At 37.4% G+C, this 23,430-nt stretch overlaps 1 protein-coding gene across 2 annotated transcripts in view; it reads left to right on the top strand.

The window, feature by feature from the left end:
* Positions 1 to 23,074, top strand: part of LOC127455278 (la-related protein 1B-like) — a 65,066-nt gene extending 41,992 nt beyond the window's left edge. For both annotated transcript variants that reach the window (XM_051723022.1, XM_051723021.1), the window contains exons 7-18: positions 2,949 to 3,093; positions 3,184 to 3,358; positions 5,058 to 5,302; positions 5,964 to 6,326; positions 12,645 to 12,762; positions 12,900 to 13,057; positions 13,227 to 13,333; positions 13,949 to 14,112; positions 14,207 to 14,351; positions 20,682 to 20,791; positions 20,914 to 21,041; positions 21,231 to 23,074. In XM_051723022.1, coding sequence (XP_051578982.1) covers positions 2,949 to 3,093; positions 3,184 to 3,358; positions 5,058 to 5,302; positions 5,964 to 6,326; positions 12,645 to 12,762; positions 12,900 to 13,057; positions 13,227 to 13,333; positions 13,949 to 14,112; positions 14,207 to 14,351; positions 20,682 to 20,791; positions 20,914 to 21,041; positions 21,231 to 21,650 — 2,278 coding nt within the window. In that variant the 3' untranslated portion in view covers positions 21,651 to 23,074. The remainder of the gene's footprint in view (positions 1 to 2,948; positions 3,094 to 3,183; positions 3,359 to 5,057; positions 5,303 to 5,963; positions 6,327 to 12,644; positions 12,763 to 12,899; positions 13,058 to 13,226; positions 13,334 to 13,948; positions 14,113 to 14,206; positions 14,352 to 20,681; positions 20,792 to 20,913; positions 21,042 to 21,230) is intronic.
* Positions 23,075 to 23,430: the final 356 nt, after the last annotated feature.

Genomic DNA, 23,430 nt, shown 5'->3' with positions numbered 1-23,430 from the left:
CGATATTACAGTCCTGTCAGAAGGGCAGCTGTTCCCTTTTGATTGCAATTCCTCCTCTTCTGATTGCATTTATTTGTGAAATTAAAATGACAGTAAACTGGCTAATTTCAGTGAATTGTCTCAATACACTCCCCATTTTACAAAGACTTTGGAGGGAAAAAATTAGGCACATCTGGGAGGCGAAAGGTACACAATTAGCGATAAACACATTTCTGTATGGAAACGGATTTCTTTTGCGATAAACCAAAACTTATGCGGCAAAATGTTTTTTTTTTTTTTTTAAGCATGACGTCATCACGCACACCATTTTTATCGATAAAAGGCCATTTGAATGGAAACAAGCACAAGATGGCAAATTTTGCAAAAAAAAAATGTATGCATTTTCATCCAAAAGTGGATGGAAACTAGAGTGTAAATTTAAAATAAATTAAAATCTAATAAACCCAGATGTTAAAATAATAGTATAGGAAAACTGCAAAATAATTCTTAGACAGTGTAGGTATTCATTTTATCTAAACCAAGCCTGTCTAGAAAGTTATCTAGAAATCAATATCTATAAATTATAAAGTTTATCTTGAAAGTAGTCATTGTATATCAAACAATTTGTGTATATATTCATAAACCCCTGCAGATAGAGTTGCGCCCTCTGGCGGTTCACGCTGAGCAGCGCAGCAATATTAAATAATTTATCATTACCATTCAGCTAACAAAGTTTGTCAAAATGATCGCTTGCCAAATGTTGGCTATAGATGCAGTACACTTGAAACACGTCACAGAACGAAGAAATAATTAGTGATCTGTCTGAATCGTCATGGTAAAAGGAGTGGTGGATGTTTGATTCTCCCATATATAGCCTCTGCATGATTTGAAATGAAGCACCCATAACTGTCACGTAACTAACAAATGTTTCTGAGTAAAAAGAAAAGAAAGGAGACCGTTCATCAACATGTGCACACCGAGGCCAGTTATGGTCTTAAGCCGGTGTATACCTGTATGATGGACGAAGCTGAGCTACAATCACACTGTGTACAATCGTACTGGGAATATTACCGCTGTCTTTTATATCAGTCTCTGTGTTGTTAACCTGTCACGTTCATTTGGAACGCGCCACACACGTGCAGCTGATCAGATCGGGAGCAGCATTAAGACTAGCACTATGAATTCTTTTCTTGTCCTTATTCAGCCTTTGGTGGATTTACAATGTATCTGCATTTAGCATTTGCAATAATTTAGCAAAATCTCGATTTCTCGACTTTAATTTAAAAAAGAAATATATCATGTCAAAACGCAAATTCTAATTAATTGGAAAAATCGGAAAAACCGCCCAGCCCTGGCTTGACCACTAAATGTTTCTGTTCAAATCTAAAGTAACCCCATAACTCCGGGATTTTGTGAACAGATGAGTGGATGGACTGCAATAAAAGGCCATTTTTAGCTCGACTACAAACAAAAGTCTGTCTTCATGTTCCGTCAAAATAAAAGCCTCTGCTAAAATAAAGGCTTAAGGGTTTAACCAGACTGCAAAGCCATGCCGTATGCAAGTGTAAATTAGTACATCAAATAATAAGTACATAAATGTGCTAATGTTTTATAATATACAAAAACATATTTTCATAATAATTTCTTAATACATTTTAATTAAAAATGGGCTTAGACCCTATTACAAAGTCGACAAAAACAGGTACACAGTGAACAGATCAAGGTGATATAAATCAGTGTTTTTCCCCTCTGTTTTACTGTTTTTTTTTTTTGTTTTGTTTTTTTTTGTTTTTTTTCAAGAAAGTGTGAACACCCTTTCTTGAACAGTATTTCTATTTGCGGTAGAGCATGTTTGCCCATGACTTCATTTTGTTCAAAAGGAAACACTTACTAGTTGTTTTGTTTTTTTGCGTGTGTGTATTAATAATCATATCGCAGTTCAAATCGCTATCGCAATATTTTTCTAAATAATCACAATTCGATTTATTTGTCCAGATTGTTCAGCCCTAGTATCAACCCACAGTGGTTACAGAAAATTACTGTAATACCAAAGGGAAAATGGGTCCCACTTAATATTAGGTGTCTTTAACTATTATGTATTGTATGTATTTTAATGTTAGTACAATGTACTTATTGTGTAACTACATGTTGTACTGCAAATTTATTACAAGATTTACATTTGCTGCTACTGAGGTTGATGTACGGTAGGTTTAGGAGTAGAGGTAGGGTTTAAATTAGGGTTAGATTACAGGTTAGGGGTAGGGTTAAAGCCGACACCGTAGCCTTACGTGCACCTCTTCAAAAAATTTAACTGTGCATTTAACCCAGATTATTTTATATATATGCTTTTATATCACATTGTATTTGGACTCGGGACCATTAAAGCAATTGTCTCTATCAGGAGCATCTGCTGTTTTTATGTTCTGTTTGTGTTTCATGAAGTTATAAGCGAAAGATATCTGTTTACAGCTCATAAACTCTAAAAGCTTTTTTTTCTCAGGGATTTTACTTGATATTAATTTGATATGTGGTTACTTGCAATAGATTTGAATGGGGCCAGTCCAATAACATTAAAATAAAAACAGTTGTAAAAGTATAGCCTGTTTAGCCACATGACATTAACATTATATGTTAACATGATTTTGGTGTGATAAAATTGCTTGCTAACCGTAACTGTGTAAAGTTGTCAGCTTTGTTGTCATGGAGACATAACGCCAGTAAACCCTGTGAGTGCCATTTTATCACACTAAAATCATGTAGAAAAGAGATTTATCACACTCAAATCATGTTTACATCTTGTGGTTGTACTTTTGAATCAGTGTCTATTTTAATGTTTATGGACCGGCCCGATTCATCCTTGCTGGAACTGCGGATTTTTACTACTTCTTTTTTTCATGAAAGGTACAGTTGTGTATTTAATGTGCAATTATTATTTTGGAGTTTACAATGTATATTTTGTATGTTTTTAGTGAATACTACTTCAGTCTCCCAAACCTGGAGCGAGACTTCTTTCTGCGGAGGAAAATGGATTCCAAAGGCTTCCTGCCCATCTCTCTCATCGCCAGTTTCCACAGAGTTCAGGCCCTCACCACTGATATCAGCCTCATTAAGGAGGTGACCTTTAACCCCTACCTTTCACCTCTGACCTACCTCACTTTTCAGGACACACACGTTATATCTAGTTTTTTGTATGTGTGTATACAGGCAGTGAAGAACAGTGAAGTTGTGGAGCTGGTTGATGATCAGATTCGTAGGAAAGTGGAGCCGGAGCATTGGCCCATTCCGGGCCCCCCTCTGGACTCCCTGCGCACAGATTTTTCCCAACTCATTAACTGCCCAGAGTTTGTCCCAGGACAGATGTTTACCTCTCTCAGCACAGGTTCAACTCTGCTATTTTAGCTCTGTTTTATTGTATTTGTTTCTTAGAAGCTATTGTTTTTGCACAATTCTTTTTTTAAATTCCATTTGTTGCAACAAAACTCTTATGCAGACTACACCTTGTTATATGATAAATCAGTGTAATTACTGAATGGTTGAAGTTTTACTAAAGGCGGGCGTACACGGAGCGATTTTTGGCTGTTGTGTGAGCTCCCGACCGTTTTTTTTTCTAGTCAGGAGAGATCGCGTGGAAATCATTGGTGCTCGCGGCTCGCATCATGTGAGAGGAAGTACGAGCGGAGCCGAGCAGCTTACGAGCAGCTCACGACCTCCCGATAATTTTTAAAACAGTCAAAAAAAAATGTGCCCGCTGTCAGCTTGAATTCGTGAGGTGTGTACGGTTGAACAAGCCGATTTGGCGATCTACTTTAAGTTGACCAATCAGGAGAAGATGTTACAACTCACACGATCAATGAAAACTGAGTGTTCATGAAGCTGTTCCACATTTGGGGAAAATGGTTGTGATAAAACTGTTTTCCCATATTATTCCTGACCATATCACTGAGAAGGGTTCTACAGAAATGCCATTCTGTTCTCTGCTCTTCAAACAAATAATTTGTCGTACAGGTTGTGCTAGAAAACAATCTTTATCACTCTGACGGACAGAGTTGTAAAATTTCCGTCATGGTCTTTTTTTATTCGTTATACTTGTATTCGTTTCAGTTCTAGGACTACATTTAGGGGGATATAGCATCTGTTATAATTGTATATGCACACGATAGTGGATATGTGATAGAACTCCCAAGCACATGTTTAGTGAAACAAAGGACTTCTTGAAAGTTCTACCTGTCAATCAACCGCTGCACTAAAGCAAGATTTTTAAGCTTTGCTACGTGCGGTTTTAAAGCACATTCACATGGACAGGACCTCACGGATCTTCTTCAGAATGTCTGCTATCAATATGCAAGCAGTGACACAGATGAGAAGGACATAGCCTACATCTAAAACTAAATAATACAGGTAGCCTGTACTCCACTAAAATAACTCAGAATAATGCACTAAACATCACGTTTGCGCTTAAATTCAATCAAAGTGTAACCGACAGAAACGGTATGTGAATTTTCATCACTTTCATTTTAATCTTGTAAATTTTGTGCACTTTATTATCATGCAGTAACTGGCAGCAGCAACACACTGATGTTATGATTGATGTATGCAGTCATAAAATCACACAGAATCCCTTCCAAATCTGAATCTGTCAAATGTTGGACAGTATTTTTTAATAATTATCCATATTTTATTATTTATTTATTTTTAAATCTGCAGATGTGTTTTCAGCTAATGCAGCCCCTGCCATGCCAGTCTTCATTTTTATTTCTAAATCGCAAGCTACAAGGAATTAAAGCAATGTCCTCCTCTGGCTTTATGTCTTATTCATGCGATTGCTCCAAAATTTGGCAGGTCGTAAAGTTGTGTCATGTATGATTGCACCTGTATGATTATCAGATAAACTGACTCGTAACGTGCTAGGAACTCGCACCGTGTATGCCCGACCTAACCTTTCAAATTTGCAATTTTTACATTTACAGTCAGGACATAATAAGCTACAGTTAAGTGAGCGAGTGAGTCATCCAAGCAGTTTCAGAGAGAAACTCACTCACTTTTAACCTCTCTTTGTCTTTCTTTTCTTTGTCTCACAGTGTCATCCTCCCCAGTCAGTCAGCACATGGATGAACCCACTGTTGTGAACGGCCAATTAAGCGATGCCACTGACATTGACACAGCCAAACCTCAGTCCAAAGAATCCTCTCCCTCAGAGTCAAACAGTAACTCTAGCAATGATGTGTATTCCCCAAAAGAGCGCTCCAGCAGTCTGTCTGATCCAGACGGCCAGCCGTGGATACAGGTGGAGAAACGACACAGAAACTCTTCTGGAAAAATCAAGGTACTTCCAGATTCAGTGCAGAGTTTGATTCGATCCATCTTCAGATTTATTTCATTGTATTTGGCTGTATTGCAAAGTTGATTTACAAGCATTTAACAGTGGTATATTTGTTACTCTCTCTTATTTTAAGGCAATTCTGTTTTCCCACTTTATTCTTTAAAATGCCATTTTCTTTAATAACTCTTAAGTCTGCTTGTAGAATTCTAACTCTATCTGCAGTGTTTAATCACACACACCTTTTCCTCCTCCTACATGTACCTTTGTCAATTCCTCTCTCCATCCATTAATCCATCACTCTTGTGGGTGTGCAGACCTCAGTAACTCCTCTTCCTCCTCCTCCTCCCCCTCCTCTTCCTCCCCCTCCTCATCTTGAGTTGTCCCCATCTGCAGTTGAGTATTCCCCCCTCTCTTTCTTCTTTTTCTGCTAGCATAGTGTATGAATATGATTATAGGGTGGAATGTCTTATGTATCCGTGAATTTGTACTTCTTAAGCCAAGTCCACTCTAATCCATTTAAGTTTTCTCTGAAAACTGAGACTTTATAAATCTTTGCCTACTTTGGCAATCGATGACGTTTGGAAACGGATTAGTGTGGAAGTGGCAGAAGTCTGCTTAGTTGCATGACCTGAGAAGAAAATCAAACGTTTTATGTTTGCTTCAGGAGCGCTCCGAATTGGTTCAGTCCAGCCCAAAGCAGCAGCCTGAGGCAAACCAGGAGGAACTGGATTTCCTGTTCGACGAGGAAATGGAACGCCTCACAGCACCTCGCAAGAACACATTCACCGATTGGTCAGATGACGATTCTGATGATGAACTTGACGACCGAGACGTAAACAAGATCCTTATCGTAACTCAGACCCCCCCTCACCTGCGGAAACACCCTGGAGGTGATAGGACAGGGAATCACGTGTCTCGTGCCAAAATTACAGCTGACCTTGCCAAAGCTATTAACGACGGATTGTTCTACTATGAACAGGATCTTTGGACAGAGGAAGAAGGACAGCAAGATTGTACCAATGCCAAGGTGAAAGCATGGGAACATTTATTTTTTATTAATGTCAGTGCGATTAATCGCATGAGTTTTCATAGTTAAACATGATTAATCGCAGATTTTGAAAGTGATGAAAATTAACTCTATATATACATCTTTTTCTGTAAAAACATTTTTTACTACTTAGGAAAACAAAATAATATGGATCAAATTTTATTAACATTTTAGTAACACTTTACAATAAGGTTCCATGTATTAACAGTAGTTAATGCATAAGGTACAATTAACAATATATTTTTTAGATAATTTATTAATCTGTGTTAATATTTGTTAATAAAAATACTATTGTTCAATGTTAGTTCATAGTGTACTAATTAATTAATGTTAACAAATACAAATTTTGATTTAAAAAAATTTATTACTGTATGTTTAAATTAACATTTAAGATTAGTAAATGCTTAAGTATTGTTCATTGTTAGTTCATGTTAACTACTGTTGTTAACTAATGTTAACAAATGGAACCTTAATGTAAAGTGTTACCAACATTTTCCACACATAGCCTTCTATAGTAGATAAAGATGCACTTAAATATCACCAAATTCAAGTAATACTGAATGTTTCCCAAAGTCTAAGTGGGAGGTTGACTAAATGAAAGAACTAATACTCATAGGTTGAGTATCCGTTGCAATGGGCATTAAATCTCTTAAATCCTCATCCTCCACAATATTAATCAACTGGCAGGATGTGACTATCCACTTGATATCCAGCGTTAAGCGCCGCTTTGACCTCCACATGAAAACCGCTGCAGGCATACAACCCATAATACTCTTACTGCTTCTGTCATATCTATGTATAGCAGAAATAGTAAGAGTAGCATGGTAGTATGCTATTCCAAACAAGTCCAATGTCTTGTTCTGCTGTTAGCACTGGCACTGACCACGTAATGATACTTCATCCGAAATGTCCAGTAATCATTAGCTGACACTTCGAAACAGGTTCAAAATCGAAAATTGAAACTGTTTGAACTTTGAGCAATGCGTCGACAGACTGTACACGGGAGAACAAGCTAGCCATCCACAGCGACTCCTCATCAGTGCCATTTATCGTGTGGTTGGCCAGTGTTCAGAATGGTGCTGAATCAGTATCTAATGTGAAAATTGGAAAAAGCATTAATCACGTTAAAGAAAAATACAAGTTTGCAAAGAGGTAAAAGGAGGAAGCAGGAGACGGCAAATCCAACTCAAAAGGTATTTTTATTTTACAACCCAAAACCTTGCTTTTCAGCGGCAATAATTCGACACAGACTCTGGGTGTGTGTGTGTGGGTAGGTCTCTCTCTCACTCACTGGCATCTGGCTCGCCCTTAAATCTGTCTCCAACTCTCACAGCAATGACAAACAGCTGTTAGAGACAATCATTGACAGGTGATGATCCTTACCATTCTGATCTCCCGATCTTGCTCTCCATTCACAAGCCAGCGCTCGACCACGGCCCCACTACCACAACGTTAAACATTTTTAATTAATCGCATACGTTAACGCGTTTATTTTGACAGCTCTAATTATTATGTGGCTAGATTTTAGATAAAAATTTTCACACATTTACATGTGCAGACGCAAAACACAAGTGCAAATTAACTAAACAGTTGCACCACCTTTGCTCATGGTATTTAAGTGCAAAAACCTGCATCTTATTCACTAACCACTCGTAATCTAGTCTAAACAGGTGCAATCAGCGCTGAAAAAGTGCTGCATCTTGAGTTTTTAAATTAAGTCTTCGTCATTCATTTCTGTGTAAAAATGGCTCCTTTGCATGTAAATAAGTCATTAAATTGATTGAATTAGAACAGTAGATTAATTAGCATAGATTGCACTTTATTCACAGAGTATTATACTATTTGGCCATTCATTGTCCACTGCAAGTGTTTGACATATGGCACATTACATATTAGTGTTACAGTCAAATATCACACACTACAGCTCTGGAACAAATTAAAAGACCACTGCAAAATTATCAGTTTCCCTGGATTTACTATTTATAGGTATGTGTTTGAGTAAAACATTTTGGTTTATTCTATAATGTACTGACAGCATTTCTACCAAATTCCAAATAAAAATATTGTCATTTAGAGCATTTATTTACAGAAAATGGCAGCTGGTCAAAATAACAAAAAAGATGCAGTGTTTTCAGACCTCGGATAATGCAAAGAAAACAAGTTCATATTCATTTTTAAACAACACAATACTAATGTTTTAACTTAGGAAGAGTTCAGAAATCAGTATTTGGTGGAATAACCCTGATTTTCAATCACAACTTTCATGCGTCTTGGGATGCTCTCTACCAGTCTTTCACATAGCTGTTGGGTGACTTTATGCCACTCCTGGCGCAAAAATTCAAGCAGCTCAGCTTTGTTTGATGGCTTGTGGCCATCCATCTTCCTCTTGATCACATTCCAGAGGTTTTCAATGGCGTTCAGGTCTGGAGATTGGGCTGGCTATGACTGGGTGTTGATCCGGTGGTCCTCCATCCACACCTTGATTAACTTGGCTGTGTGGCATGGAGCATTGCCCTGCTGGAGATGAATCTGCCCGATTCCAGCCTTGCTGAAGCACCCCCAGATCATCACAGATCCTCTACCTGGTCATCGGATGGTTAGACAGAGACCTGGAGAGGCTTTCAGCTTCAGCAAGGCTGGAATTGGGCAGATTCGTCTTTGTGAAGGACGCATGAATCTAGCCATGTACAAGGTTATCCTGGAAGAAAACTTGCTTCCTTCTGCTCTAACAATGTTCCCCAACTCTGAGGATTGGTTTTTCCAGCAGGACAATGTTCCATGCCACACAGCCAGGTCAATCAAGGTGTGGATGGAGGACCACCAGATCCAGACCCTGTCATGGCCAGCCCAATCTCCAGAGCTGAACCCCATTGAAAACCTCTGGAATGTGATCAAGAGAAAGACAGATGGCCACAAGCCATCAAACAAAGCTGAGCTGCTTGAATTTTTGCACCAGGAGTGGCATAAAGTCACCTAACAGAAATGTGAAAGACTGGTAGAGAGCATGCCAAGATGCATGAAAGCTGTGATTGAAAATCAGGGTTATTCCACCAAATACTGATTTCTGAACTTTTCCCAAGTTAAAACGAGTATTGTTTTATTTACAAATGAATTTGAACTTGTTTTCTTTGCATTATTCAAGGTCTGAAAACACTGCATCTTTTTTGTTATTTTGACCAGCTGTCATTTTCTGTAAATAAATGCTCTAAATTACAATATTTTATTTGGAATTTGGGAGAAATATTGTCAGTACTTTATAGAATAAAACAAAAATGTTCATTTTACTCAAACACATACCTATAAATAGTAAATCCAGAGAGGCTGATAATTTTGCAGTGGTCTCTTAATTTTTTCTAGAGCTGTATATTATAATTTGTACTCTATTGGAAAATCACAAATAAAATATTTGTAAAAAAATAATTAAATATTGAAAAAAGAATCAACACACCAAATTGAATCATCATACACAAAATTGCATTATCACAGCCTTAGATCTTTTAATGTATTTCACTGTAGTAGTTTGATTCCAATATCAACCTGCATGTACCCCCCTTCTGGTGCATTTAACATGTAAAAACCATGTTTGAAGGAAAATCCACTTTCTAAAATTTTCATCTTGGTTATTTAAATATAAGCTTTTTTTATTTATGTGCCAAATTATAGGTTTGTTTGAACTGTACAATAGTACTATCATATCTTAGGTACAATTTGTGTCATCTGTTCTCGTTCATGGGAGTCGTAACACCTGTGTTAACTGTGCCAAGGTCTGCCATGACACTCTGTGGTCTGAAGTCCAAAGTACAGACACCTGATAAACAGCTGCACACAACAACAGAAATCTGCACATGTGCTTTGCTTCAAAATATGTGGAACTTATGAGGTCATTTCTGTCTCTGGTAGAATTATTCAATTAAAATGAAAAGATTTCAAATTTTTGAATCTCTCTTTGAAATGAGTGAGAGCAATGATGCCAGTATGGCCTTTTTGCATTAATGCTATCTGTGTGCCATTAAATTATGCATAAGCTAAATAGATTTGGTTGTGGCTAAATGCATTGATCTTAATAAATTAGCAACATCATTGTTTTAGGATCACATTATACATTTCCACTGGGAATGTAAATTGTGTTCTAGGAAAACTCCAAGTTGCTCATTACAGTATGATAAACCACATGATGTCTGACTTAATGCCACATGATGCCACTTAATGCCAGGCTTAAAAGTTTTTGAGATAGTGATGGACTGTAAAGATGCCATTTTCTGAACCGCTGCAGGTAATACCCGGCCGGTCGATCTAATGAAGTGCACTGCCTGTTGTCATATGGAGAGCAATAATGATCTCATTGTTCATAGAGGTAGAAACAGGAAGCCTATAGTGGCTGGTTTTGTGTGCACCTAATTATTTCTGCAGCCTGGAATTGGATTCACTTCCTGGCTGGAAGATTGTGCTCTCAGGGCAAACTCTTTTCCTCTCCTCCTATTTAGCAGAGTTTGAGACAATCGAACTTTCTAGAGGAGTCAAATCAGTAAAGGCTAAACAAAGGCTTTTATATTTGTATTTAAATTAATAATTAACTCAGAAATAGCATTTCTGTCATTATTTACTCACTCTTATGTCATTCCAAACCTGTATGATGTTATTCTGTATTCTGTCTTTTTTTAGGGCTGGGAAATTTAATGTTATTTTTTTGCGATTAATAGTTGACTGTTTAGCGTGTACTTTTTTTTTTCTTTATGTAATTATTGCAGTATCCTTTTTTTTTTTTTTTTTTTTTTTTTTTCACTTCCTGAAAATTCACTAATGTTTTTCCTCACTTTTTGTGGCTAAAACTGTCATATGTACATTTCCAGGAGGTAGATGCTCAACTTGACTGCACATCATAGCACAGAAACTGATTGTGTGGAGCAGTGCAACTTATTCATTACGCGCATGCATCTGTATGTTTAATGTCTTATTGGCAATGTACACTTAAATTTATCTTGCCAATGAAGCTTGATATGAATTTAATCTGCTCATTTGATCCTATTATTAAAAAGTCAACTGGAAAACAGCAGAAGATTTTGCCCAACTTTTAATTACAGCATGTCCACTGATTTTATGGCATGTAAACATATACATGTATCAAAGATTTATATCTCAAAAAATGTGTCTAATTTATTGTATTCGCAAAAAAAAAAAAAAAAAAAAAGAACATTTTAACGTACATATTTAAATAATTAAAATAAATGATGACTAACCAATTTCTTACAAGTTATTTGAGACAAAATATGAAGTAAATATATATCTGATCACGTTTTAATATTTGTTTTAATGTACCAGGTAGCATGATTAATTGCGATTAATCACAGAAAACTGTGTGATTTAATTAGTTAAAACAATTTAGTACACTGCTCTCTGGAATACTCTATTCTGATTGGTCAATGGCGCCATCTAGCGGTCTGTAATTGCTCTGTAACAACCGCAGCTCCACGGATCAGACCGCTCATCTGGGTACTGCAAGCCGTCTCTATAAAATAAAATAATTTCAACTCAAATCAGTGTTTCATGTCCATTTGTTTGTTTATATGGCAAGTAGTCTTCCAGTAGGCTTAATAAGAGCAGTCAGATGGTCATTTTCACAAAATAAAAACCAACAGAACTCCCATGCAAACCAGAGGTGGATTTCAGCTGTCCAGCGCTTGCTTTCTTCTCACATAATTACACAATTGCAGCGCAAATCATTGTTTCATGTCCATTTATTTGTGTATTTGGCAAATAATCTTGTAATAGGCTGAATAAATGGTAATTTTCACAAAACAAACACCAACAGAACTACAATGAACACCGGAGGTGGATTTCAGCTGTTCAGCGACTTCTTTCTTCTCAAATTACATAATTTCAATGCAAATCAGTATTAAATGCCCATGTATTTCTTTATTTGGTTGGTAGCTGTGTAATAAGGGGGATAATCTACAGTCATTATCCCTTACTTAATCGATTCACAGACCTACTTTTTTTTTTCCATTGAGAGGATGTGGAGAACTTAAAAAAAAAACTCAGCCAAGACGAGTTCGATTAATCATGATTAATCACAGAAAACTGTGCAATTAATTAGATTAAAACATTTTATCAATTCACACCCCTATTTTTTTTTTTTTTTTTTTTTTTTCATTGTTAGGATGTGGTGAAATAAAAATAAAACAAACTCAACATTATCAGCCAAGACAAGTTCGATTAATCACAGAAAACTGTGCAATTAATTAGTTAAAAATATAATTGATTCACAGCCCTATTTGTTTGTTTTGTTTCCATTGTTAGGAAGTGGAGAACTTTAAAAAAATCAACGTGATCAGCCAAGACGAGTTCGAAACTCTGACGCCAAAACTGCCCATTGACCACAACCAAGAAGTCCCACCCCCTCCACCATGCCAGTCAGGTGAATACACACATCATTATCTTTTTACAGTAAAAGAGAAGTATATGGATTTACTGTACAGAAATGACTGTATGCCCTGTTTTATTTCATAATCATGTCGATTTCTATTTTCTGATGTTGTTTGCTTTGTGCTGTAGATGAGTCTAGCATGGCTCATTCTCTACCTACGGACGTCCCAGAATCTTCCAGCGTGCCCCGTACCCCTCGTACCCCACGCACCCCTGGCAGACAGGACCCCACCAAAACCCCACGTTTCTACCCTGTTATAAAAGACAGCGGCAACCTTGATGGAAAAGTATGTTTGCACCATCCAAACAAATTTCTAGATCATCAAGATGCATATTTTTGTGTACAATAAGGCTATAAATGCGTGCCAGAATGTGAAAGTATACATACATAAACGTTTGTGCAAGTGTGTTTGCTCAGAGCAATGCCCCAGTTACTACCCTCTCTTCCCGTTTCAGACCCCCAGAAAGAGGAAAACTCGTCACAGTTCGAATCCTCCGCTAGAGTGCCATGTAGGTTGGGTGATGGACTCACGGGAGCACAGACCTCGCACTTCCTCCATCAGGTTAGTGCTGCTTATTTTCTTATGTTAGGTAAAAAAATAAAAAAACATGAATCATTCCCCGATCCGTACATAAATTCCATAAGAACTTTTCCTACCATCTGAGTAATTTGAGCTTCAACCTTCATGATTTTACGAGTCTACAGTCAGCGAACTACACGTTCTTGAGATCGTAAACTTTTAAAAACAACTTGCATTATGTTTCATTGCGTTGCTCTGCATCTAGCTGATGTTGAACACAAGAACGTGTCCTATGGGAACACCCCCTGCCTGGACAAACTCACAAACAGTTTGTTGACTTCTGAAGGCACTTTTATAATTGTCTATTGATTGTTTTTGCCTTCACAAATAATGAAATCTATTTAAATCATCTTCATTTGGGACATTTTTTGGCAAAAATATATATTTATTTGTTGGCATAAGATGTAATGGTTAAAATTTTTATTTGACAGCACTAATAGTTTGATTGCATTGATGGAACAGACATGCCATTGTCCGTGGCTTTTTTTTTTCCATGCACTCTAATGCTGATGTTATAACACTGATATACAAGTCATTCTCCCACTGGAAAGTTGGTTCCTTTCAACAGTCTCTCTTTCTTTCTCCCATTTTGTACAGTAGCTCTAATGCGTCGCCATCAGAAGGAGCCCCGGTATTGTCGGGCAGTTACGGCTGTACCCCTCAGTCGCTGCCCAAGTTCTGGCACCCATCCCATGAGCTTTTAAAAGAAAATGGCTTCACTCAGCAAGTTTACCACAAATACCGCCGTCGCTGCCTCAATGGTACAGTGGTTGTATGATACAATCAGCTTCTGTATAACTCCTCCATATATGGTATTATCTAGATGCCCTTAAATCACTTCCTTTTTTTTCACAGAGAGGAAGCGATTAGGTGTCGGTCAGTCTCAGGAGATGAACACCCTCTTCAGATTCTGGTCCTTCTTCCTTAGAGACAACTTCAACAGGAAAATGTACGAGGAGTTCAAGCAGTTTGCCTTGGATGATGCCAAGGAGAACTACAGGTGAGAGTGATTGTCTCAGAATTCTCTCAGAAAAGTAGAATGTATCACTAAAAAAGGCAAATTAAAAAGAAATTGCTAATCTATTTGAATTATTAATACATCAGCTGTACTAGTATTTCTCTTCTGCACTTTAAATAATAGAGTGGCAAAGGCCCAGAAATAAAGCTGACATAATAAGAATGAGAGAGAGAATAGAGACAAGAATCCAAAACAAGAAGTGCCATTAGAAAAGGTTTTTAAGGGGAAGCTGGTATGAATGTTTGGCCTACACAACATGCACACACACCCACATGATGGAAGTCTGAACAGTTTCACTGAGGTGAGAGGTCTGTCTGCCCTCAGTGCAATGCATGTATCAGGGATACTGTTTACTAACACATAATTTTGTATTCGTAGTTAAGGACTCGAGTGTATTTCAGTAGTAGGGTTGCAACGGTATGAGTTTTTCACGGTACGATAACAGTCTCAGAAAATATCATGGTTTCACAGTATACGGTATTACACAATTACTATTATCAGTTACAATGACCCTTAAAGGAGTGAAAACAGAAGGTTTTTTTTTTTTTTGGGTTGAACAAACGCTTTATTATAATTGAAACTTGAAACCATTTTTTTAAATTGAAGTATGTGTAAAAAAAAGTCTCCCTTTTGCAAATAAATAAAATAAATAGAATAAATAAGAAAGCTAACAGAATTATAATAATAAACCAAATTATAAACATGATAAAAAAAAAGCATGTTACTCTAACATGTTATATAACTAAAGCATGTTAGTTAGCATGTTAAATTAACTACTAAATGAAAAACATCAGCTGTGTGAGCTTTTAAAGTAATGTCCTATGATTATTAATAATTAACATATACTGTAGGTGCGCGACAGCGCAGCCAGACTGCTCCTGTCTGTACCTTTAACTCAGTGGTTCTCAACTGGTTTTGCTTCAGGACACAGATTTTACATTGGAAATCAAGTGGCGACCCACCATAGTAAAAAAGTAACCTGTATTTAATGCATCCTGGGTTGCATTTCCTTTTATGTTGCATAGTTTTGTTCATGGTTTTCAAGTATAAGGACATGCATCAAGTGACATTATTTTTGTTGTTGATGTTAACAACAAAATTTACAGGAAGTTTTCTTTCCCCCTTTTAAAAACTGAAGAGCATATTTACTTATATGAGCCCATTATTATCCCGTTTGTTTCCTAATTTCAAACATAATTCAAACAGAACATACATATTACACAGGAGGAATGGCTCCACATTACCATGGTTAGGTCAGTGTAGCTAGTCTTTAATAATAATAATAAGTATTTATTTTATATTATAGTATTTATGAAAAAATAAATACTAGCCGAAACACATCTTGAAACTTTAACTACAACAGCCACTGTTGATATAAAATGAGGTCTAATAGATTCTACCTTTAGATTATTTCATATGAAACTATAACATTTTGTCAAAATATAACAGTTACTTTTACTCATGTAAAATCGTGAAACAGTTTTGTAAAGGTGATGATGTATAATGAAAAAAAAATTAGCGCATAGCACAGTGTTGCTCTTTTTCTCCTCAGTGCTGTTTGGCATGTCAGGGCTGCCTACTGTTTGATGGGTTTGACTTGATTTCCGCTGTAATGCTTTAAACTAGAAAAGTCTCACTAGAAATTGGTCACATCGATTTTGAGGTCTGCGCTCTGCAATACCGAGTGAAGCCCGGTTGTTGCACGCGCACAGAGAGCAGAGTGCAGAGCAGATCATGATCGCGAGCTGGTTCTGTTACACTCGTGCGAAAGTGCAGATGAGAAGCCTTTAGCTGTTTGCGAGATTATCATTAAATCTGCCTCAACAGTCCTAGATAGGGTATCACTTGGGCGGCCGCCAAAATATCTTCAATGGGAGAACCATGGCATTGTTCTTTCACTGCTGTCTGCGACCCAGTCCGAATAGACCTGCAACCCACCAGTTGAGAAACACTGCTTTAACTCACACACACACACTCACTTAAGTCATACCCCCCTCGCCTCGCTTCTCTCTGACATTTTCTCCACTGCATGTGTGTGTGTGGCGCAAGTTGACGAGTCTGACAGGCAGACAAGGAGGAAAGGAGATGCGCACGCGCAGGTGAGATTCTCCGTCCGGTTGCATTTTTTTTCTCAATACCGTAGACAAGCAAATGTACATGGTATTATAACTGTCAGTTTTCATACCGTGGTATACCGTGAAACCGGTATACCACTGCAACCCTACTCAGTAGTTACAAGGACACAAGTGAGAGTAAAGGGATTAGCAGCTGTGAATATACATGAAAAATGTTATTCAATTGATGATTAGTTTTAACTTTGTTCCGAGTAATTCCTTATTTTCTTAATTAGCAAAATGGGACAAAACACTTGCTTGACGTAATAAAACGTACATTATTGAAAGGAACTTGAACTTTAAATGCCAGCAACATCATAAATTCAGCACAATCACAGACACATACAGTTAAGGCTTGTTCACATAAAATTTCAGGCGACTAAGAGACCCAAAAATAGGTAACACTTTACAATGTATTTGTTAACATTGACAAATGGATTTGGTATAACGAACTAAGAATGAACAATATTTTTAACAGCATTTTTTAATTCTTGGTTAATGTTAATTTATGTAAGGAATAGTTAACGACGGGCCATTGAAAAATAATGCACAACCAGAGATAGAAATGTGGCCACAACACATATAATAATAATTCAACAGGCCTGAGTCAATTATTCTGCTTATACCATGGTTACCCCATATAAAGACATCTTTCAGGGTTTTATCTCAAGAAATTTTGGGGTTTTTGTCCCTAAAACACTGAGTAGAATTACTTTTTTACGCCACCAATTCAGCTTCTTGCTTTGATACAGCCCAAGCCTTCATTGCTAGTTCGAAAGCGTCACTTTAGAACTAGAATTGAAGGCTTGGGCAGCTTTTTAAGCACTTTGAGTAACAAGGTTGTGTGTGTGTTTGTACATGTGTGTGTGTGTGTGAGAGAGAGCAAGAGCGAGCGAGAGAGAGATAATAGTGAGAGATGCACTCGGGCGTATGTTGTTTACCTGCGTCTGACGCAGCTCTCGTCAGCTGTATCATCGCTTCAAATCACTAAGCTGTTAATTTAACTACACTTCTCAGCAACAGGCTGATAGCGTTGTCATTCTTGTATGGATCTTTTCAATTGCTAAACTGTTTTGTTAAGTCATGGGTGTGCGTTTACGTGCTCTGTGTGTTGCCCGTGAGTGTCTATGTTTGTGGGTATGTGTAGGTATGTGAGAGCGAAAGAAAGAGAGGGAGCGCGAGGGTGCTTTCCACAGATATTAAAATACATTTAGGATATTATAGACATTGTCATTCTTATCCAATATACTTAGTCTTATTATTTACTTAGTTTTATTTAGTTATTTTGCTGTGGTAGCCTGTACGGTTCTTTGAAACAACTGAAATAATTTGGCAAAGTGATATAGAACCTTTACACGGTCAAGACCTAGAACTACTTCATAGCCATGCGTTTACTAAAAAATAATTGCACACCTTAGAACATCCGTCAGCCAGTCAGAATCAACAAGCCCCATGGTATGAAGAATACAACTGTTCATGTTAATTCTAGAGCTGTCAGAGTTAACGCATGCGATTTAATTAAAGTTTAACGCATTCATTTTTCTTAATCGTTATTAACGCATCTATCGTTAATGCAGCATAAACACTGGTGTGAAGGGCGGAAACTTTGTAATGTGTCCGCCCAGAGTCATTACACTGACGCACACACCATAAGCAGACACACAACAGCCAGCGCCAGAGCCTTTCTACCAAGGAGAGCCTACAAGCTTGGCATAAAAACAGCATAACGTGGAGGTCCCATAGACATACTATGGGGGAAACTATCTTAACACGCTAAAGTTGACCGTTACGCTCTCTCCTATGATAGAGCCGTGGAGGTTGTTATCTCATTAAATAAAAGAATCTCTGACAGCGCGTCCCTGCTAGTGATAAAATTATGGAGAACTGAGCTCATAGCGCTATTTGATGTACAAAACAAGCCCAGATGGGACTTGTGACAGAAATCAAGTATTTTTTTAGCCTATGTATGGTGCATGGTGAGTTCGAAGTGGCGCTCAACGAGAGTGTTGCCGCCCTGATGCAAATCATGATCGCAGCTTCATGATTGCTGAAACAAAGTGGATAGCCACAGTCAACCGGCAGATTAATAGTGTGGATGATGAGAGTTTAAGAGTTTTAATGCCAATTGCAATGAATGTGCAACCTATGTGGGGACTAGTTCTTTCAATTAGTCAAACTCCCAATTAGACTTCAGGAAACGTTTCATGTTACTTGAATTAGTGATATTTTAGTGCATTTCTATGTTTATATTGTGGAAGGCTTTGTTTGTAAAATGTTAATAAAGCATTATATTGCTACATAATGTTTTGTTTTCTTCCTAAGATGGACATAAATGCATTTTGACAAGAATATAGTGTCAAATTTCAGCACTTTCAAAATCTGCAATTAATCGCGATTAACTACAAGAGATTATGCGATTAATCGCAAAAAAAATATCGACTGACAGCACTTGTTAGTTCATAATGCATTTACTAATTTTAACACGTACAAGGTTTAATTTTTTTAATTATTTACATTTTCTCCCCTTTTCTCCCCAATTTGGAATGCCCAATTCCCAATGCGCTCTAAATCCTCATGGTGGCGTAGTGACTCGCCACAATCCAGGTGCCCAGTTGCCTCCGTGTCTGAGACCGTCAATCTGCGCATCTTATCACGTGGCTTGTTGAGCGCGTTACCGCGGAGACGTAGTGCTTATGGAGGCCGACGCTGTTCTCCGCGGCATCCACGCACAACTCGCCACACGCTTTACAGAGAGCGAGAACCACACATTATAGCGACCACGAGGAGGTTACCTCGTGTGACTCTACCCTGCCTAGCAACCAGGCCAATTTGGTTGCTTAGGAGACCTGGCTGGATTCACTCAGCACACCAGGTAGTCAGCGTCAATACTCGCTGAGCTATCCAGGCCCCAAGGTTTAATTTTTTTCAACGTTTTAGTATATGTTGAAATTAACACGCGACCATGCTCTATTTTCGAGAGAGTGCAAAGTGCAGTGCAACGCGCTACGACCGTGCGCAGCGTCTTATCCAATTTTTGTGAGAGCGCTAATTCTAAGCAAAATTTTTGTGCCAGCGCAAATGGCCGTGGGTGGGAGTGTTTGCGTTACTGTGGGTGTTGGTGCACAAAATGTGGGTGTATTGTATGTAAATGAAGTGACGCAAAGCGCAATTTGCTATTTTCCTAAGAATTTGGTTGCCAAGACCACCTGTTAACTCAGTGCAAAGTCCAAATTCAGTTCTTGCATTTGCAGATTGGGGAATTCACCAGCAGGTGGTAATAAAGTTGATGTCCAAATTCTGAAAGTACAGAGCATCAAATAATGTCCTTCACGATTGCTGTTGAAGCCGCTTGAATCAAAAAATTGTGAGAGATTTTTTTCAATTATTATTATTTTTATTATGTTTAAGTCACTGCAAAAGGGGCCGTTGGAAGAAGGAGAGTAAAATGTTTGGATTTGGTATGATTTTTATTGACCACTTCGTTATTTTGATTATATTTCCATTTCGTTTGAAGTGTAATTTGAATTTTGATTTTACATTTTTCGTGTTTCAATAAATGAATTTAATTTTTCAAAATCAATGTCAACTGGTAGAAGTGCGTGCCGATACAATCACTGTTAATACATGATTTGTGTGTCAGTAGATGAAAATGATTAATAATACTTACATTCTCTGTAATTTAACGGAGCCTACATCCATATCCTGAACCACGTTTTCCATGTGTATAAAAGGAACGGGTCCCATTTAACAAGGACGCACAGAATAATGTAAATCCATATTTTTATTCTATCAATTCATTGCAAACAATCCATTTACAATACCAACTTCTTATAAATGTACTGTCTTTGTATATATCACTGGTGCTTAACAGGGAATGGACTGTATAATAGGACGGAGACAGTGCTGGAGGAAAAACCTCCATTGACCTGATTAGCACCTTGCACGGGCGATGTCTAGACTTAGACACACGTTTCATTTTAAAATCTTGGTTGACTTGGTTAAGACCTTGAGGCATGTAGATATGCAAACTATACAACTCATACTTCCGGGTATGTGTTGTAATTGTGAAATTGTTATACATGCAAATGATTGGTAAACCATGTAAACTTCTTTTTTTTCTTGTTTTTTTTTTTGGCTGTGCTACCTGAAAAAGCCAATGGTAGTTTCCTAATGTGTTCTGTTCAAATGATCGTTGCAGGTATGGACTGGAGTGTCTGTTCCGGTACTACAGCTATGGACTGGAACGGAGGTTCAGACCCGACATCTTTAAAGACTTCCAGGAGGAGACTATACTTGACTATGAGAAAGGTAAGGCATCTGCGTTTAAAAAGAGACACATGTGAAGTTGTGCAGTAAAAACAAGCATCTGAATTCTGCTTGCTAAAAGATGGATCTCTGTGTCCTTTGTTTTGGGGATTGTATTTGTATAGGTCAGCTATATGGACTGGAGAAATTCTGGGCTTTCTTGAAATACTCTCAGATGAAGAATCAGCCTATTGACCCCAAACTTCAAGATTACCTCAACAAATTCAAGAGTGTTGATGATTTCAGAGTAGATGTGAGTAGAAACATTGGTGTTGTGAATGTAAACTGCCCTGTAAAGGAAAATGAGAATTTTGATCCAGGATAACCCATACATATATTGATCCTAATAATGTTTAATCACGTTCTAAATATTTATTTATAAAAACGTTGTTGTTAAAATGATTAGTGTGTTGCAATCTAAATCAAATTTCCCTGCTTTTAGCCACCGATGGGAGAGGAAGGAGTGAGAAGGAAAGCACACTCGTCTTCCGCAGGAGACGAGCCAAAACGTAGACGACACAACTCTTCCTCCTCATCATCATCAAAGCAGACCCCAGTTACCAAGACATCCTCAGACAATCAACCTGCTGCTGGAGGGGTGGCAAAAACAACCTCAAGTGATCATACCGCTGCCTTAACCACAACGAAAACCAGCACAGCCAATCAAACGTCAACTGCTGGGCCAGCCAAGGCAGCCTCAGCCAATCAGAAGGCAACCTCTTCGACCACCAAGAGCAGCACAGCTAATGATACTACAAAAGCTGCACCGAAAGAGAATGTGAAAAAGAATACCTCATCAGATGTTCGCAAAAGAGAGGCTGCAACTAGTAAAAACAAAGATAGCCAACGGCCAAAAAAATGAAGCCCTTAACTACACTATACAGTATTTGAGTGATTGTAACTAGAGCTGTGAAAGGATTTTCAGTGCTGGATCAGTCTTACTTTTTACACCGTAACCTTGGAATTGAGCCAGTCAAACCGTTAGAGCAAAGAGCAACTGTCAGACCGTTGTATTCACAAACTGAAGAGTACACCAGAATCTGTTTTGGTGTTGTACAAGACTCTTCTGGATAGGTTAACTTCTATAATATCTTTCATTTTAGTTTTTTGTTCTTTCGTTTGTTTTTACCCGCAGTTCGTAGTTTCATCAGTGCGCATGGTGAACATGTTCAGTTTACAGAAGATGCATTCCTACATCGAATGCAGTTTTTATCTCTTTTTAAAATTAGTTTTACCTTTTCGAATGCCTTACATTTAAAAAGCAACCAAACATATGTATATTTTACAACGCTGTCAACATTCATAATTATTAGTCTTTTGGTTTTTATCTCTATTGTGTAAGTATTTTTAATTTGCGCATGTACCTGTCCTGGGCAGCACATCTGACAACAGCACGTATAATTTGACTTCATCAAACAGACAAACCAAAACTCTAACTTGAATTGAGGTTGACACAATATAACACACTATATAGACTATTGCATTTTTGCTCTTTTAGCTTGTGTAGAAAAAATGACAGTGATGGAATACTAAGTTCTTTATGCTTTTATGATTAGCTGAGTGTTTGAGCTGAAGATCGGAGGAGTACGTAGATATCGAGCCAAAGTGGTGAGGGATTGTAGCAGAAAATTGTTAACATCATCAGGAGCTTCAAGATGTTCCTACTTTTAAACAAACATTGTGCCGTTCACTTCACAGAGGCGGTGATCTCAAAGACACCATGTCTGCTGATTAGGTGCAGAGAAAACGTCATCTTGACTTAAATTGGAATATGTCGGTGTACTTGAAATGTTATCTCTTTGAAAGGAATTTCTTTTAAAAAAATTTAATTCTATTGGAGTTTAATTTATTGTTTCCTCTCTTTTGAAAGCTTAATTGATTATAATTTTTTTTATTGATATTACTGAGAGTGTAGATGACTGCAAATGTGGTGGCTTGGAGAATAAGTTTATTTACATTCTATCTTTATTTCCAAGTTGGATTTTGGCTGATAACATTAAATCAGTGTTCTTTTTATCACTTACAATCATTAATCAGACACTGAATTGATGTCTTGATTGTATCATATTTGCTTAAGAAAACTGTACATAAAAAAAAAAATTGTCTTATTTCAATCAATCCATTTTTATTGATTCATTTTATTGTGATATTCTTGTTTGTGTGCTCTTGTGTGTTGGTATGCATGTCGGTTTAAAAAATATTTCTTTCCCCATAAAATGTAAAAAAAATATAAAATATATTAAAATCGCTTTATAAAACCCCCCACAATTTGTGCTGTAATTCATGTTGAGTTATGGAGATAATGGTGGAGACAGAAATGTTTGATAAAGGATTAATTAATAATATCACACATTTGCATATATACAGTGAAATTTTTTTTTTTTCACATATCCCAGCTAAGCTAGGGTCAGAGTGCAGGGTCAGCCATCATACAGCACCCCTGGAGCAGATATGGTCAAGGGCCCAACTGTGGCATCTTGGCAGTGCTGGGGCTTGAACCCCCAACCTTCTAATCAGTAACCCAGAGCCTTAACCACTAAGCCACCATTGCTCTTGATTACATATTGGTTGTCATGAATAATATTATAGCCTGCCATACAATATTTAAAGCAGTTAAAAAATTTATTTATTTATTTATTTTT

This window comes from Myxocyprinus asiaticus, chromosome 17 (genome assembly GCF_019703515.2).
Source record: "Myxocyprinus asiaticus isolate MX2 ecotype Aquarium Trade chromosome 17, UBuf_Myxa_2, whole genome shotgun sequence".
Classification (NCBI taxonomy): Eukaryota; Metazoa; Chordata; class Actinopteri; order Cypriniformes; family Catostomidae; genus Myxocyprinus; species Myxocyprinus asiaticus.
Note: the sequence above shows the minus strand (reverse complement) of the source record. Positions and strands in the feature narration are given on the sequence as shown.